The following is an 18565-nucleotide window of genomic DNA, read 5'->3' on the forward strand; positions in this document are numbered from 1 at the left end:
AAATTAAAGATGGTTAGTCTCTTAGAAAGTTGCTCAGTCATACAGCAACAACTCTGAACACACAGAAGGAACTACTTCTACAGTAACAAAGGGTACATCTAGACTACATGCCTCTGTCGACGGAGCAGGTATCCTCGTTTCACGAGGCATAAAGGATCTGACAACAAAGGGTTCTGGAGTCGGCAGATCCCTGTCTAGACTGCCACGCTGTGCCGACAAACAGCTGATCGGCACAGCGCAGTGGCCATTTTGATTTAAATGAAGCGGTGAGTATTTAAATCGCAGCTTCATTTCCCTTTGTCATCCTGCCTTATCTACATGGCTCCGTCGACGGAGCCATGTAGTCTAGACACACCCAAATATCTGGTGCTTAAACCTTTTGGAGAAACATTCACTTCCTTAAATCTACAGCTGAAATTTTTGATATTCTTTCTTTCATTATAAAACAACCTGCTACTGTGTTAACAGAACCCTGCATTTAAACATTTCATTTTGTAAATAGCTTTAGTTTATTTAATGAAAAAATTATCACAAAAATAATTTCAGTATTCATGGAATTTCTAAGTAAAAGGGTAGATTTCTTCTCTTACCATATTTCTGTCTCTATCAGAAGCTTGTTAGACTGGAGACTTACTGTGGCTGTGACTCATGAACACATCAGATTTCCACAGTCATGCTTTCTCTGTGGGGTGCTGTATAATAATAGTATGTCACTCTACTCTCAGCCAGCTGTTCCATTTGCCATTAATATTTCATATACTTTCTCCATATTTAAAGCTTAAAAAAAGGGAAGAGATAGTTCTTATCTGAAAGATCTAATCAAAAGGGAAAAATAAAATCTTCATCAAATGTCTGAATCTAAATTGTGCAGGATTAAAGTGAAATTAATTCTCCTGTATGAGCTAGAAGTATTAAAATTCTATCAGTGGAAACACAATCCCATCCCGATGTGCTGGAATAAGAAAATTTAGGATTTTGTTAACCCAGGTGCAGGACAGACGATAAAGAGTTGGGCAACCTTATTTTCTTCTGTAGAAAGGAAAAGAATTCCTAGCTGATACAGAGAAGTAAAATATGCTTCTGAGAAAAGTTCTTATGGCTTGAGAAAAGGTTCTGATATAAGCAACACTAAAAGGAGAAGGAAGATAGCATGAAGGGCTGGTAGAGAAATATCTACAGCTCCTAGTTTCATGTAAACAGAGGAAGACTGGCACACATCCCTGTGAAAAAAGGGACTTCCTGCTGAATCAGCATGAAGTATTTACAGATATGGAGGTAGAAAGTAATACTGCCTGTATTGTAAATGTTTGAATGATCCCCCCTGTTAAATGTACAGAACAAGTGTGCACAGAAATTTTACAGTTACAAGAGTAATGAATGGAAACACACATCTATATCACCAAGCACAGCTCTTCCATTTGGACTGAGAAGCAACCACTACCCTCAACATAAGCAAACACTGTAAGCCCTATTTACTATTATACCAACTGAGTTAGAGGTCTGATTACCACACAGTAAAAAGCTGTAGTGAGCACAGGACTGAATTGTCTTCCAGAACCAAGTTAAAATACCCTGGACAGTATGAAGTTTAGCTCCACCTGAACTCTGAATTGGTCCAGGATTCTAACCTAATCCTGGCCATACAGTCTTCATTTACACAATAGCTTTCAATGATGCGGTAAGCAGGTCACAAGACAGCAGCATTGCAACTGAGGCTTCTGATTCAGTTATAGCATAGATCAGGATTATGATGGGATGCTACTTATAACCTATTTCATGCTGCCCCAGAAATCTGGGGAAATAATGGTAGCTTGTAGTCAATACATCCTGTGCAACAGCAAGAGGTCACAGAGCGGGCCTCTCACTGCCATTTCCCAGTGCTTCCCTGTCTTTTCAATACAGGAGGTTAAATTACTCCAGAAGACTCCCAACAGGGCTTCCATTGTTTGCCAATCAACACTCAGAGATACAATGGCATTCATTCATATCCAGAGCAAACATGCAGGCAGTGACTGTTGGTTTGTGTAGTCTCATTTTGTTTTTTTTGGGAACAGTTTGTCAGAAATCCTGTCTTTCTACAAACAGTCTTTTTTAACAAATTTGCAATGTGTTTTTATGCTTAAGCTATTCAACAGGGACTAACTCCAGACAAGACTGTATTTTCCAAGCAAGCTATGGAAGAACCTGGAAAACTGACTCATTTGCTGGGACTCAATGTATTTCTGAAAAGATGTACTCACTGCCATCACACTGAAAAAGATGACATTTTAATAGTTAGAGAAATAAATGTTCAGAAAAGTGGAAAATAGTTGATTCCTTTCAAAGAAGACAATCATAATCAGTTTGATTTTATGGTTTTTGAAGTACAGTACCACTTAGTGTTTAGCCTCACAGCATACACTGCTATAGGATAGAGACACTGAGGTCCCAAAGTGCACTTGAAAACTGTTCACTTTATGATGTCTTGTGACTAAGACTGAAGTCCCCTTCCATCCACCCCAACAACACTTTACACAAAAAATCTCATGAGCAAAAAACCCAGCTACAATATACAATGATAGAAGTCCAATGTTGATAACCACAGGAGAAGATCTAGCCCCACACAAATCTTCATTGCTTTGATTTTTCTACTTCAAAACTGGCCAGAGCAAAGACTTTGTCTCCAGAGCCTATGGAAGGAAAACAGAATTAAAAACCTGTCATCCCAGTTTAGAGAAACAGTAAGTTATTAACAGTGACTGTGTTTTGGAGGGGTTCATTTTTGATACCCTAAATCAAAGAAAACATTGGGGAAAGAAGACCAGCCTATAATCTGAAAGCAAAAACATTTCAGGTATAACTTTTTTTTAAATGGGGCCAAATTTTGGCTTCAGCTATATTACATGCATGTCTGAAAAGCTGCGGTCAGAAAAGGAGCTATAAGGCTAATGGCATCCACCCAAGTCTAACCTTTTCTAAACCTAACGAGATTCATAGAGCCCTGCATGGATACAAAATTTGTATCTACATCCGCAACTGTCACCACAAAAATGAGCCACAGATATTCACACTGACATTGGCAGATGCAGATACCCATGGATATAAAGGGGATATCCACAAATTTGCAGGTTTCTGAATACAAAATTTGTATCTGCATTCATATCGGCAAAAGTGAGCCACAGATATCTGTATCCACATCTGCAGTTGTGGATACCAACACATATAAAGTGGATAACTACAGATTTGCAGGGCTCCAGAGAGCCAAACTTCCCAGGACCTTTAAGCTAGAGCCATGAAAAGATGCATTCCAGAGTAAGGCCTCGGGTTCAGCAAGTTCACACACTAGCCTGGTCCTTCACATGCCTATCCCTCAATGATTACTCCTGCTTCACTGGAAGCATGCATGTCGCAAAGGAGTAGTCAGAACAGAGGCTTACAATAAGCGCTGCTTTCTCTATGATTTGAGAAGCAACCAAACAAAATCTGACCCCATTGAATCTGGAATGTATTGATGTGTGTAATTAGTTGCATACTGAAAGCACATTCCATCTTGCCACTTTGGCAGGGGAGTCTGGTTATGAGTGGTTGGAGAAGATGCGTTTCACTATAATACCATTGGTTGATATGGCAAGAAATTGCTGAGCTCCCATGGCCAAGATGCGAAAATCTTCCCCCCACCCAGAGGTGCTGGAAGAAGACAAGGAGTTAAAGCAAAAATCATGTTCAATTCTAAAAATGTAGTTTCTATTTACTAGACACAGTTCTCAAAGCCTCCCCATTATGTAGGACACTTAATGGTTTAGTTCACATTAGTTTTCTTCCACAGAGTGCTTATTTTTCCACATAGCAGTATATCTGAATTTTACCAGCACTATACAAAGACATATTTTTAAGTAGCATGGATTTTTTTGTTCAGATTTTCCCTTTTAGATCAGGATTCATATAGAAATTTCTTTCCACTAGTGCACAGGGAGGCTGAGAAGCTTTGACATTAGGCATATGAAGAAACTTACCTAGGTCACTAGAAACTCTCTCAAACTGGCTAAGAGCTGCACCTGCATTTGCTGACAGGAAGGTCTCATCATCTGGAGTCAGCTAAACAAAAACAAAAAACCCACACATATGAACTGGACACCTTAACTGATTTTTGTTCACTGTATAAGGATATGTATTTGTGTATATATGAAATATTTCAATCTGTAGGACCTGTGAATCTGACATGCTTTTAAAGCAATGGCATTATCTGACTGGTATGAATGTAAATTAGGTGCTGGTGAAAAGTGTCAAATGGAGACAAAAATTCTGTCTAAGACTGTCAATCAGAAGAAAGGGAGGGCACAAGCTTCAGCCAATTGTATCAATGAATCTCAATGCCAAACTGCAGAGACTGCTTTTAAGAGAGGAGGTCATCCTTCATCTTTATACTGAGGCTATCAACAAGGATGCCAGCCACAATGGTGTGTTTGCGATTTGGACATTTAGCCATAAGGAAATGAACATCAGTCCAAACTTATTTCACACCGGTCACAGAACAACAAAGGCAGTGGCTTAAAATTATAATGAAACAGACTGTTAACTCTATGAACCATCTGATCATGTGCACATATATTTTAGTTTTTACTGGATGACACTCCAGTACTTTGTGACAAGTGCCATTTAAATATATACAGTAATAAACTAGTATCACAAAGTTGGAAAAGCTAGGAAATTCAGAGGTAAGATAAACTTACTATTTAGCAACCCACCAAGACTGTATTCTGATTATTAAAGCATGACAGAAACTGGTGTGTCTGATACAAGCCTTCCAAGCTCTTGGTGTCAAAAATATAGCAAATTCCTGAGGGTGATGTCTGCTGCATTCCTTTAGGAGCCCTGAGTATCCTCCCTGTTTTGTCACCTCACACTCACTGTCTTCAAGGACCCAATTATCCTGGAAGAGAAGAACTATATAGGATTTGGGTGTCCAGTCTCTGAAGCACCCCCTGGGCCTGGCTACCTATGGAGTGGAAGCGTTCACCTAGAAAATGAGCTCTTATAACTATGCTAGTCTGGAAATATTCTATTGGGGCAGGGAGTGGGGGAGGGAAGCTTTCAAAAGACAAAACCGGTATTGCTTTCATACTGACATGGCTAGTTTACTGCACTGTGCCAATGGCAAAAATTGGACACTTGTAAAATAATTACTTAGGAGAAGTAAATAACTGAATACACATTAGAATTATAGAGAGCATGAGTCCCTTTAAACGTTACAGACTGCTCTCCGAGCTTTAATTCTTTAAAATGTAAGATATACTATAGCTGTCAGATAAGACAGGTCAACATTATAAAATAACTGGAAAACCAGTGAAAAATTATAAATAATTACATATTTAGGTCTGGTGAATGACTACACATTTAGCAACCTGTTTCAATGCAAATAATTTAGAGGACTGTTTTAATGGAACAGATCTGCATGATCTTTATCTCTTACACAGCATTTTAACACTGCAAAATACTGTACAGTCATCAAATGAATCCTCACAACTCTGTGAGGTAAATTAATCTAAATTTTGCAAACAAACAACAGGTGAAACATCATGCTCAAAATACATAGTATCAGTTGGGATTAGAACCCAAGAGTTCCAGGCCCTTGTCTTCCTATTCAATATGTTATGCTTCACAACCTCTCATAGAAAGTGCTGTACTCTTCAAGATGTACTGAAATACATTTCTACACAACATCCTACATTTCTACACAACATCCTACATTAACAGAGTGAATGGATATACTTACATTGCAAATACATGCTTTTAAAAATGATAGTACAGTAAAACTCCAGTGGTCCTGCATCCCTGATGGTCCGGCACCATCTGGAACCCGGAAGTGCTCCGGGCAGCCGGACAATTGGAGCTGCTCTGCCCCAGGCTTCCTGGAGTCAGCCGCTGGTCAGTTTCAGCACCGGCTGACTTGGGGTTGCCTGGGGCAGAGCAGCTGGGGTGCTGCCGGGTTGGTCCCCTAGTGCTACCCCTCAGCTTCAGCAAGCTCTGCCCCAGGCTTCCAGGAGTCAGCCGCTGGTCAGTTTCAGCAGCGACTGACTTGGGGAAGTCTGGGGCAGAGCAGCTGGAGTGCTGCCGGGTTGATCCCGCAGCGCCGAGGGGCGCATCCCCCCCCACTCCACCCCAGACCCCTCATAGCCCCCTCTTCCGATAGTCCAGCATATCTGATAATCCAGCACCCCCTGGGTACTAAAGGTGCCGGATTATCGGAAGTTTACTGTATTTGAAAATCATGCCCTCCTTCATTCTTCCTCAACCACCCAAATCCCAGTTTAAGTAGTGTGTTTCTCCTTCAAAACCAGTTTACAACATAACTTAATTCAATAGTATAACTAATTAGCCTCTTGGAGCCAACTCAGCATGATCTGAACCACACAAAATATGGTACTGCAATATATGGCTAGCACTTGTGAAAATTAGCCATATGTTCAGCACACTTTGGCTTCGTAGACTATGTATTTTTTTTTAAAGAAGATATGCAAATTTGGTGCTAAAAGTGAAAGACGTGTTTTTTTTCTGGAAAAAAAAATCCTCTCTCAAAAAACTGCGTAAACCACCTTTTTTGGGAAGAGTGTTTTTTTTTTTATAAGGTTTTTTTCTTCCCCCAAAAAAACCTGCATCCAGACTACTTTCATTTTCGAAAAAGCAATCGGAAGAAGATATGCAAATTAGTGCCAAATTTGCATATCTGCTTTCAGAAAAAAAACGTAGTCTAGACATAGCCTGATAATCTCCCTACCTGAATTTAGTATGTAACTGGAACAATGTTCTACTGCATATGTCTACTGGGAATGTCTAAGATAGTAAATGACAGCTGACTATGTTTTCTTAGAATCTATTCGTATAAATATGGGTAGGCAGTATGGTAGATGTACACATAAAAACAGCTGACAAAGGATTGTGCAGCTTTTCTCACACCATAACGCACACAAGTCATATCTTTCACATGAAATATCCAAACCGTAGGCACTATCAAAATAAAACTACTAATGGGACACTATTCAAGTAACTCAGCAGCAACACTCATACCAAGATATTGGAAAGCAAATGTGAACCTGACATCACAAGCTCAGACATCCTTCTCAATGGAAATGGCTTCCTTTTTAAAGCTGACATACATGGGGGACCATTTCTTTCACAGACTGTCAATAGGCAAATATAACTGCTCCAATTATCCCTCTAGTGGTTAGAGACAGGAATTAAGAGTCAGGGCTTCTGGGTTTTATTCCTAGTAGTTCTATACATGCAGCATATCACCTAATGTCCCTAATTGAGCTTACTCACCTGCATAGAAGGGATAATACCCACCTTTCAGGGTTGAGGTGTATTGGAAGCCTTTGATATTTTCTTTCCATGGTTGAGTAGTTAGAGAGAATAGTATTGCAGATTGGTTTAAGCAGGTTCCAAATGATGCCAGTTATGTGTTATGAACCCAGATGATAATCCCACTTTAAGGTAGGGATCAACCATTCATGAAAGGGTCTATACAAATGCTTAATGCTCTCTATGCCATGCTCTTTAGGGAAGCTGGGTAGCACTGAAATTCAGGTTATATCTAAACTATGAGCTAAGAGTCTGACACTCCTGCTCTCATCAAGCTAGCACTAGTATGAACAGTGTAGCCATGGTGGAACAGGCAGTGGACGCACAGCTGCATTTCAGAAAGGTATGCATTTGGCACAGCTCACTGTATTTCTACTGCCACTGGCTGTGCTACTGCAGCTACACTGCTATTTATGCTCTTGCTAATAAGTATATAAAGAAGCAGGGAATCAACATCCCCTAGCTCGTAGTGTAAATGAAAGTCATAGGAGATGCTTCTGACTAGAGGCCTGATTTTCTATTACTATAAATGCAATTATATTATGTAATTCCTTATTTAACACGGTAGATACATTTCAGAAAATGATAGTGCTAAGTGAAAACGTGTTATGCGGGGTCAATTTTCCCATTGAAAATAATGGAAAAGGTGGGGGTTGCGTTTCAAGTGCATGTGCACTCGCAGCTCCAGCATGCACTTGTTAGCAGCTGGAACTGGGACATAAGGTTGGGGGAGAAAGGGAACAGAGTTACAGCAGGGAGGGGAGGTGTTTGGCTCTGGAGAATGGAAGGGAAGAACAGGGGAGGAGACTTGTAGCCGGTGGCTGGGTTTCCCCAGCTGGCCAGTCACCGACAGCTGCGTGGGGCTTCCTCTGCCTCCTTACAAAGTGATGGAGGTTTGCCGCTCGCCATGCAGTTCCCCGGTGACCTCCTTTGGCCAGATGCCTTGCTTCCGGCCAGAGGAGGTCACCAGGGAACAGCGCTGTGAGTGACAAACCTCCGCCACTTTACAGGGAGGCAGGGGAAGCCTCGCGCAGCTGCTGGCTACCGGCCAGCCCTAGGGGAAATCATGTTATTGTGGGGACGGAGTTGTGTTGTTTGAAAAATGTTCCCAAAAAAAAAAAAATCGGGCTATTGCGAAAACGTGTTAAGCGGGCATGTGTTAAGTGAGGAATTACTGTATATAATTTCATGCACACAAAAACAAAATACAAGTGTTTAGCAATTCAATTCCCTTCCCCCAGATTTAAGATAAGAAGGGACCATCGTAATCATAGCTCAATGCATGACAGATATCAGTGCTCATACTATTACCTTCTCTCCAAGCTTCCTGAGGGCAGTTAGGATTTCCCCCTTCTGCTGCGTGTATAGGTCCCGTCCCAGTTTCCCAACCATCAGATCTCGGTCCATCTGAACAAGAACAAACTTCTTTTCAAATGTGAAAAAACTCACACGAAGCTAGTAGAAAATTAATAAGCTGAGCACCCTAAGAGCCCACGCTTAGATCCCTTTGAAAAAACCTCTGTGAATGAATAAGACAATTGTGAAAATGAGGGCCTAACAGAGGTGTGCTGTAGTGAAAAGCTGTGAAAGAACTTCCATACAACTCCGCTACTGGCTTTTTATCCTAACTTCAGCATGCTGGGCTGTTCAAATCTTAGACCCCTTCTGAACAGAGGCTGCTATTTATGTCGAGTTGTGTGATAATATTATGAGGACCAGCATCCACTAGGATAAGGCACAACACTTCATTTCTCCTGTGTTCTATTCAGAACTTGAACCCAAATCTCTGGAGATGCAAAGCTGGTGCATCATCCAGTCCCTCAATATGAGTTTTAGGATGTCTCTTCTTCTGAATATATATTGGTAATCATGGAAGTATTTCTGGTGCTCACCTTACTATTGGTTACCAGATTTTGTTTTCACTATATTAGGAAAGTGAGCAAAAAAGGAGGGAAAACAAGTGACATTTTCAGATGCCATGGAGGGGATGGGGGTGTCTAACAATGAGATAGCTATTTCATAGAATCATAGGACTGGAAGGGACCTCGAGAGGTCATCAAGTCCAGCCCCCCGCCCTCAAGGGCTTAACAGATTGTGAAAAGCATCAGAGGATCCCTCTGCCATGAAATTTACACTGACCTTTAATTTGTAGAGATTGGAAGGACAAACATCAGACCAGATGAAATACATCTATTAGAATTAGATTCTATCCACAGAAATATTTACCTCTGCCAATCTTGTCCGTAACTGTCCTGGCTGTTTTTTTGCAAACATTCTAATGACTTCTGGAGTTTTAAAAGCCTGGCTGATGGCTGCTTGTATGGCCTGGAAGAAAAGCAACATGCTAAAAGAATGAGCACACCTAACAGCAAGCATGAAATATGGTCACAGTACACCAGATTTACAAATGCTGAACAGTACCCTCTGCCTCAGTTGGTAAGACACACTCTGGTCACGCCTACATCATCGCTTATGTTGGCAAAATGTACGTCACTCAGGGGTGTGAAAAACACACTCTGCTGAGCAACATACTTTTCACCAGAGTAAGTGGTCGAACGCACAGCACTCTATTTGCAGGAAAGCTTTTCCTGATAACATACTTATTGGGAGTGGTTTATGTTGACAGACCAGAGCACCTATGCCTGGAAACAAGCAGGTGAGGGCAATCAAGAGTGGAGCGTGAGAGGTGCTGACATGAGCAAATACAGTGGTAGACAGGGGGATAGTGAGGGCAGCAAGACTGAGGCAATATATAAGGGGGCTGGAAGAACAGCAGTACAGGCCAAGGCAATAGGGACTGGAAGAACTGGGGGAGCAGAGCACTGGGTGCCATTAACGGACAAAGGGGAAGAGGAAGTGCTACACAACAGAGCACATCAGGGCAGTGGGGCCTTAAGGGGAGTATGGCTCTGGGGCTAGTGGAGACAGAACTACCAGTCTGTTAAAGATTAGAGGGGTCTAGGCTGCTAAGATGGTGGTAAGATAGCCTGTAGCTTGCACCTTAGCCAAACTGTCGTCAGGTTTGCTAGGTATTTACACCTTCTACAGAATTAAGACAGAAAGTGGGTGTCAAGCAGAAGAAACCAGGGTGAAGGGGCTCTTGACCTGCTGCTATAATGATCATGGCAGGAAGCGAATAAAAGAAAAAATTTCCACTTAAAAACACCTTTTTCAGAAATGTTTTTCAGCTCGTTCAGATCCCTGCGTTTCCAAACCATGCACTGGGGATGTGGGAAAAAAATCACTACCCGTTGTAAACATTTATCCTTCACTTTTGGGCTGTTTTGCTTTATTATTTAATCTATTAGGAATTAGGAGTCATAGTAGAAGTGTCTCTTCTTTTTCTGTAACGCTGATGTTATCTGCATAATTAACTTAGCATTTCAATGTGAAGTTATTTTCTCCCCCTCACCCTCAAACGACATTTAAATCAGTAAAGCTAGGAAGAAGCTGGGACAGAAGAGCTGGGTTGGGGCTATGGTGGAGCTTGACAGGAGCTGGAAGGTGAGGAGGATGGAAAGGAGCTAGGGAATAGGGGGTCTATATTGGGGTTGTGAGGGAGCTAAGCAGGAACAGGTGACTGAAGGAGTGGGGGGTCTGGAGAGGCGCTAGGTGATGAGGTGGCTGGATTGGGGTTCAAGTGAGTGAATCAAACTATAGGTATGACATATGCTATCTTTAGTGCCTACCACAGAGTAGACTTCCAAGTATGAATCATCCTTACCAGCTGCATCCCACTGAGTTCATCTATCAAAGTCATATTTCCAGACATGATCTTCTTTAGTGAGTCATTGAACTCACTTAACTGTTCTAGAGTTTCTTTTTTGGTTTCTTCATACTCATCTGCATCCAGTTCCTCTCTAAAGGAGATTCAACAAACCACAATAACTCAAAGGATTAAACTCAGAAAGACATTTATCTATTAATAAAATATCACTGAAGCACAGGCAGTACTTACACTAACTTGTACCAGGATTTTTGTCTAGCTTCTAGTCCATTAGGTAGTTTAAGAATAAAAACTATTGCTATCATCCATTAGTACTCAGTGTAGTTGATGAAACATTTGCTACCAGAAGAGAAAGAAATAGGAGAATGATTGTCCAACATTTCACTCTCTCAAGGGCGGCCCTACAACGTTCTAGCCTTTTGATCACAAAGGAGTTTCAACATTTGAAAAACTACGATTTCTTCACTTACCACAAGAAAAATGTTTTAACTTTAACACTGTTCTAAATGAGATAATACAGAGTAAAATTAAAAGTAAAATAATACCTGTATGTGGAATAAAAGTCCCCACAACCACATCTAGTCATGGTAAGGAAAGAGCTGAGCCTTTGAACCTCAGTACCACGAAGGAACCTTTACACTCTTCCAGTGGGAACTACTTTTCTAAAACATACCTGAAGCTCAATCACACTAGAGGTTTATTTAATCAATGAACATGAAATGGCTTCCTCAAAGAACCAGTTTGTTTACAATTATAGTTTATTTATAATAATTGTTCCTTTTTCCCATCATTTGTCCATTTAAATTAAAAGCAGTTTGGAGAAGGGACTCTCTTACTATGTGCATGTGCAATGCCTAACACAATAAGCCACAATCTCAGCTGGGAATTCTAGATGATAGAAAGACATAATTTATAGTTTCTCTTTCCCAAAACAGTTGTATTTCTATCCCCAACATTTGCCCAATTATATACAAAGGTTGGAGACTACATTAAGAGCAATGAGATGAAATTAAGAAAAGGAAAATTTAAACAGAAGAAACCTTCTAACAGGGAGCCGTATTAGCTATGCATTGGTTCCTGAAGGAAAAGTGGCAAAATCCTATTGCCAGAAACTTTTAAAACTAAGTTGGACAAAGACATCAGAAAATTCTTTGTGAAAACATTTCTGCAGTGGCATGGAAATGGGCTAGAAGTGTTTTTCAACTCTGTTTTATCAAAAACAAGGAGTCCTGTGGCACCTTGAAATCTAACAATATTATCTGGGCATAAGTTTTCATGGACTGGAACTCACTTAGTCAGATGCACGATGTGGAAACTTCAGTTTGACAGAGATATATACTAAAGATGTTAAATACTGATTAATTTACTAGTCGAGTAGTCGATGGAATTTCCATCGACTACTCGATAGGCACTTCCGCATTCCTCCTTTGAAATGTACAAGAGCCCCAGTGGCTTGTGAATTTCCAAGTTGGAACTCTCCTCCTGCAGCCCGGATCCAGCATGACTTCCCACTGGCCCCCAGCTGCGGCATGCCAGCTTTGAAATGTACAAGAGTCCCCAGCAGGTACTCTTGTTCATTTCAAAGCAGAAACACCTGCATGTGGGTTGGGGTCAGCAGTGTACTCAGAGTCCATGCGGAAATGCTGCACAGGGCCCAGGATCTGCTAGGGAGTCCCCAGCTGACCCTGAGCTTCATGTGGCACTGCTGCTTTGAAACGCTGTGGCAGCGTTTCAAAGTGGCAGTGCCGCTGGAAGCCTGGGATCAGCTGTGAGGTGCTGCCCCTTTGAAATGCCGTCATGATGTTTCAAAGTGGCAGTGCCACATGGAGCCCATATCGCAGGCCCAGTGAGGCACTGCCACTTTGAATTACCCCTTCTCCGCCTCCTCCCACTTCCCCTAGCTGCCTGTATCTGATAGGCAGGGAAGCAACTAGTCGACTGGACTATCTGGTAAGCATTCGCGTATCAGATAGTTGACTAGTCCTTCACATTCTTAATATATACATACTGTTACATTACCATGCTGAGAACAAGAGTTAACAGGGCCAATTAAATCAGGGTAGATATGGTCCAGCCTCATTCCCAACTGTTGACAAGTAGATGTGAAAACCAAAAGGGGGAAAATTACTTTTTTTAGTGAGCTAGACATTCCAAGTCTCTCTTTAGACTCAGTATGATAGTGTCAAGTTTGCATATGAATTTCAGCTCTGCAGTTTCATGATGAAGTTTATTTTTGAAGGTTTTTTATCATCAAGTATGGCAACTTTCAGGTCTCTTACTGAGTGTCCAGGGAGGATTCAGTGCTCTCCTACACATTTTTGAATGTTCCTGTTCTTGATGTCTGTTTTTTATTAATCCCTTAAGACAGGGGTTCTCAAACTTTGTGATACCGCAACCCCCCTCTTAAGTTGCTCACCACCTTCTGGGGGGGGGGGGGGGGTCGGAACCTACAGTTTGAAAAACACAGCCTTAAAAGTTAATATTCAAGGACATTGCTTGATCTATTTGTGTTTTCAGAGCAACATACAAAGCAAAATTATAATGAAAAATAGGGACAAATATCAAGATCAGCATTTTTGTAAAAGATAGCAAACAATGGATTTTTAATTCTATGAACAGGCAGTGATTCCATTGTTCACTAAAATAGTACAAAGTCACACTCTGCATAAACAAAATACAGGACTATGTAGCACTTTAAAGACTAACAAGATGGTTTATTAGATGATGAGCTTTCATGGGCCAGACCCACTTCCTCAGATCAAATAGTGGAAGAAAATAGTCACAACCATATATACCAAAGGATACAATTAAAAAAACGAACACATATGAAAAGGACATATCAAATTTCAGAACAGAAGCGGAATGCAGGGGGGGAGGGGAAAGGTAAATGTCTGTGAGCTAATGGTATTAGAGGTGGGGAAAGGTAAATGTCTGTGAGCTAATGGTATTAGAGGTGATAATTGGGGAAGCTATCTTTGTAATGGGTAAGATAGCTTGGGTCTTTGTTGAGACCCATGCGTAGAGTGTCGAATTTTAGCATGAATGACAGTTCAGAGGATTCCCTTTCAAGTGCAGATTTAAAAGGCTTCTGAAGCAGGATGCAGGTAATTAAGTCGTTGAGACAGTGTCCTTTCTGGTTGAAATGGCAAGAAACTGTTTTTTCTTTGTGATCCTGTCTAATATCTGTTTTGTGGGCATTGAGCCTTTGGCGAAGTGTCTGAGACGTTTGTCCAATGTACAAAGCAGACGGACACTTTCAGCACGTGATAGAATAAATTATATTTCTGGATGCGCAGGAATATGTATTCTTGATCTTATAACTCACTTGGTTAGGTCCAATAATGGAATCAGCAGAGTGAATATGTGGACAAAGCTAGCAACGGGGTTTGTGGCAAGGGAAGGTACCAGGGTTGGTATTAGTGTGGTATGTCCTGTGGTTGTTGGTAAGAATCATCTTGAGGTTAGGCGGTTGTCTATAGGAGACTATGGGTCTGTCTCCCAGAGCCTCTTGGAGTTTGGTATCCTGTTCCAGGATAGGCTGTAGTTTATTGATAATGTGTTGGACAGGTTTAAGTTGGGGGCTGTAGGTGATGACAAGATGTGTTCTATTGTTGGTTTTCTTGGGTCTGTCTTGAAGTAGATGGTTTCTAGGTATTCGTCTGGCTCTTTCAATTTGCTTTTTTATTTCTCCGGGTGGGTTGTTGAGGTTTATAAACGTCTCAGACACTTCGTCAAAGGATCAATGCCTGGCTACATTTCTATCACGCTCTGCATAAGAATTTCCAATCTCCACAAAAATATCAACAAGTTTTCCTGAACTCATAGATGACTTGTGGTAGCACTCAGGAGGTGCACAACTCCCTTATGCTTCCGCCAAAATTTTAATTGCTAAATGGGGTGCCGCCACACACCTCCCTACCCCTCTGGGTGGCCTTTCCTGCACAACCCCCTTCACCCCCACAGGCACCAATCACCACTGACTCTAGTGGCCATTCTTAAAACATGAAAAGAGTAGAAAAAGTTAATCTGAATTTGTCCTGCACTACTTAATCCAATCATTCTAAGCGGATTTAAACACACAGCCTCGAAGAACAGTGACAGGAATACTGAAAGGTACAGCATTACGTTTGAGAGGGAGATACTGCCTTTACATACCTACACTCCTCCAAGTCTTGCAGCTGCTGCATTAATCTGTCCAGCTGTTCTTCCAAGTTCTGTTTTAGTTTACTGGTCTCTATTGCTCCTCTTGAAGCCATTTTAAATCTTCACATGGAAAGCACACACCTATAAGATGGAACACTTGTTATTGATATGAAGATATGTATCAAATGAATTCAAAAGGTGTCCTGACAAACAGGGACTGTACACTACAATAAAGATCAATGTGCCCTAGATAAGAGGTTTTAAAGAGACAACCCATGAACTACCTGTGACTTACATAGTCTTGCCTGAGAACACCCAAAATAAAAATATGTCAAGACCCTAGCAGTGTCAGATTGGATAGGCTGGGCAGAAAAAGGCTCAATAGGAAAACTTTTCCCTTAAAATTGTCAATAGACTAAAAAACTTCAACAGCTACAGCACACCAAAATGGAAACATGACTGAAACCAAGAAGCAATTACTAAAATTCTCAGTCCTTCCAATATAGAACAGAATGCATCCTTTACGTATTCTATCAAGAGAAAACCTAGGAAGCCTGAGGCTTCCATACAACATTCCTGAAACCATCAACCTTAAAACTTACAGTGTTCCCAATCAAACCCCCACTACTCTAAATTATCTCAACCTTTTTAGAGGAGTGAGCTGGATCAAAAAAGAGCTAGCTAAATTCATGGAGGTTAGGTCCATCATTGCTATTAGACAGGATGGGTAGGAATGGTGTCCCTAGCCGGTTTGTCAGAAGCTGGAAATGGATGACAGGAGAGTGATCACTAATGATTACCTGTTCTGTTCACTCCCCTGGGGCACCTGGAATTGGCCATTTTTGGAAGACAGGATACTGGGCTAGATGGACCTTTGGTCTGATCCAGTGCAGCCGTTCTTATGGATCATTAAAAACCGGCACAAAAACAGAGGTCTGCTTTGAATAGAGGTTACTAGCACATTGTGATATACTTAAGTAACTAAAAATATCCCAGGTAGGAAATTATCTACCATATATTTGAGAGGTTGTCTGTTCAAGAATTCCTCCAAAAGGGTAAGAACTAGGACCACCAAATTCAGTATCCAGCTTTCTTTTATCATAATTTAAAGCAAAGTAAAGGTTGAAGGATGTTAAAAATTGTGGAGTAGGGTAACCAGGCAACCGTTGAAAATCTCAGAGGTTAATGCACGGAAGGCTCTGCAGTATAAAGCTTAACTTTATACTGCAAAGCCCGCAGCAAAGCATCCCTAGCAGGACTGACACAGCAAAGCAGCCTCTCCAAGAGGCTGAGTGTAACTGACACCGTTATTCGATAAGTATCCACTTATCAGTTAAATGGTTAGTAGTGTACACTCTAACATCCCTAGTAAGGGTTTTGTTATAAGGATGTTAAAAATTGACTAATCAACTAGTTGATGCATTTTGTATCGACTATTCGGTTAGTCAATAGGGTGATTCCACCTTTGAAGTGTAGCAACAGCCTTAGTGTAGCAACAACCTGAAGCTCCCCGACCCTGATTTATAAGGAAACATTGCTGGCTCTAACCTTCATTAGGGAGCAAAGGGAAAATGTACAGTTTACTGCAGTCCTCACTCTGGCTGGGGAGCGCAGGAGACAGACGAGCCTAGACCTGCCCAAGCCAGGGGGCATGCACTCAGCCCTCAGCCCTCAGCTATGCCTGCTGGAGCTGCAGTTGCCATGGACAAGTGCTTCATACCTGACTCCAAGATGCTGCACTGAGAGAGGGTTGGGGTAGTCCTCTCTCCCTGGGCCACCTGAATACTGAACCCCTCATGCCTAGCGCCACCCCACTCCACAGCAATGACTTAAATGAAGAAAAAATAAAATTGAGTAAAGGACCCAAGCAACATTGGGTAAATCTTCTAGTTAAAAACTAAAAAGCAATGGGTGTGGAGTAAGAAGGGGAAGTATATTGATTTGAGAGAAGGGAAAGCTGGAAGAAGAGAAAAGAAGAAAACTAACCCCCTCCAAATGGGTGTGAGCAAATACATTTTTATCTAGCTTCCTCTTTTCACTAATTGGTAAAGAAATAGCAAATACCACCAAATAACCACAACTGTAGTGACAGCAGCAAGCAGCAAACAGCATACGAAAATAGAGACAGACCTTAATCTACTTCCTTCCACAAACCCCATTCATACCACTCACCCTCAACCCTTTTGGGCTGCCCTATCTCCCACATCTGCATAAAACCCAAATGTTCACCCAAATGTTTTATTTGTAACCCTCATGCAGACCCATCCCTCCTCAAGGGCAAAGCAACAGTCTCTTACTCTGTTGCTTTTCATTTCAGCCTACCTGGACATAGTCTAGAGTAGGCGACCTTACTACATGCATCTTACTTCAAAGAGACTTTAACACCAGATTACAGAGGGAAACTTCAGGACTTTCTTTCATCCTTAAATTTACGAATGGGCCTTAAAGATGCTAATGACCTTAAGCATTACAAAGATAGCTTCCCACTTATCACCCCTGATTAGCCATTCATTGACTCAAATAGCTATTTCCTCCCTCCCCTTCACCCCACCTTCTGTACTAAATCTGATTTGTCAGTTTAATAATATGTTCACTTTTTTCATTGTATTCCTTTGGTATACATGGTCATGCCAATTCTCTTCCAGAATATGATCTGAGGAAGTGGGTCTGGACCACAAAAGCTCATCACCTATTAAAACATCTTGTTAGTCTTTAAAGTGCTACATAGTTTTTCCTTTTGTTTTAGCAAGATCAGACTAACACAGCTACCTCTCTATTACTATTCAGGTTCAACGATAACACCCTCATCTTACCTACTGTTTTGGAGAAACAAGCGAGGACCATTGCTTAGCAAACCCATTCCCAGCTTCCTATAATCCTCAGGGACTCCTATGCACCTAGAGCCTACAAATAGCCCTATTCACAACCCTCAGTCTCTTATGCACCCGGGCCCTTCAAAGAGCCCCTTATAGCCCTCAGCTGACATCTCCACATCCCTGCCCGCAGGTCCCCTATGCATCCAACTCCCCAAACAGCACCCTACTCACATCCCATAGCGAACCCGCCCCCAGCCCGCCATCCAACCCCTTCCTCACCCTCCTCAGCTGACCCCTCCCACCCCCACTCTGCCCTCAGGCCCAACTAGCAGCCCCTCCGGGCCCCTGGATACTCTGGGCCAGCCTAACCCCACGAGTTCCCAGCCCCTTGCTCACTCGCAACCCTTCCCCCGGAGACGCGGACCAGCCTCACCTCAGGACGGAAGGGGAGCGGGCTCCCTCACGCCATACCCATCGCTTAGCCTCCGGGGCAGCAAGGCGACCCAACCACACCCACTTCCGGAAAGGCGGGGCAGCTCCG

General features: G+C 41.9%; 1 protein-coding gene across 1 annotated transcript; it reads right to left on the reverse strand.

Moving 5' to 3' along the window:
• Positions 1-2245: 2245 nt before the first annotated feature.
• LZIC (leucine zipper and CTNNBIP1 domain containing) lies at positions 2246-18563 on the reverse strand. Its single transcript, XM_006127078.5, has 7 exons — positions 18458-18563; positions 15221-15349; positions 11063-11198; positions 9565-9663; positions 8650-8745; positions 3993-4074; positions 2246-2669 (listed from the first exon to the last, which is right to left on the reverse strand). Exons 2-7 carry the CDS (start codon positions 15319-15321, stop codon positions 2611-2613), a joined length of 573 nt encoding a protein of 190 aa, XP_006127140.1. The 5' UTR covers positions 15322-15349; positions 18458-18563; the 3' UTR covers positions 2246-2610.
• Positions 18564-18565: the final 2 nt, after the last annotated feature.

The sequence above is a fragment of the Pelodiscus sinensis genome, chromosome 24, assembly GCF_052426305.1.
Source record: "Pelodiscus sinensis isolate ZL-2025 chromosome 24, ASM5242630v1, whole genome shotgun sequence".
Classification (NCBI taxonomy): Eukaryota; Metazoa; Chordata; order Testudines; family Trionychidae; genus Pelodiscus; species Pelodiscus sinensis.

Excerpts from the sequence above, each read along its gene's own strand:
- LZIC (XM_006127078.5), bottom strand. The coding sequence starts at position 15,321 with ATGGCTTCAAGAGGAGCAATAGAGACCAGTAAACTAAAACAGAACTTG. Across the intron at positions 8,746-9,564 it reads TACGGACAAGATTGGCAGAG|ATGGACCGAGATCTGATGGT; the intron begins GTAAATATTTCT and ends GTTCTTGTTCAG. Across the intron at positions 2,670-3,992 it reads GAGAGTTTCTAGTGACCTAG|GCTCTGGAGACAAAGTCTTT; the intron begins GTAAGTTTCTTC and ends TTCCTTCCATAG.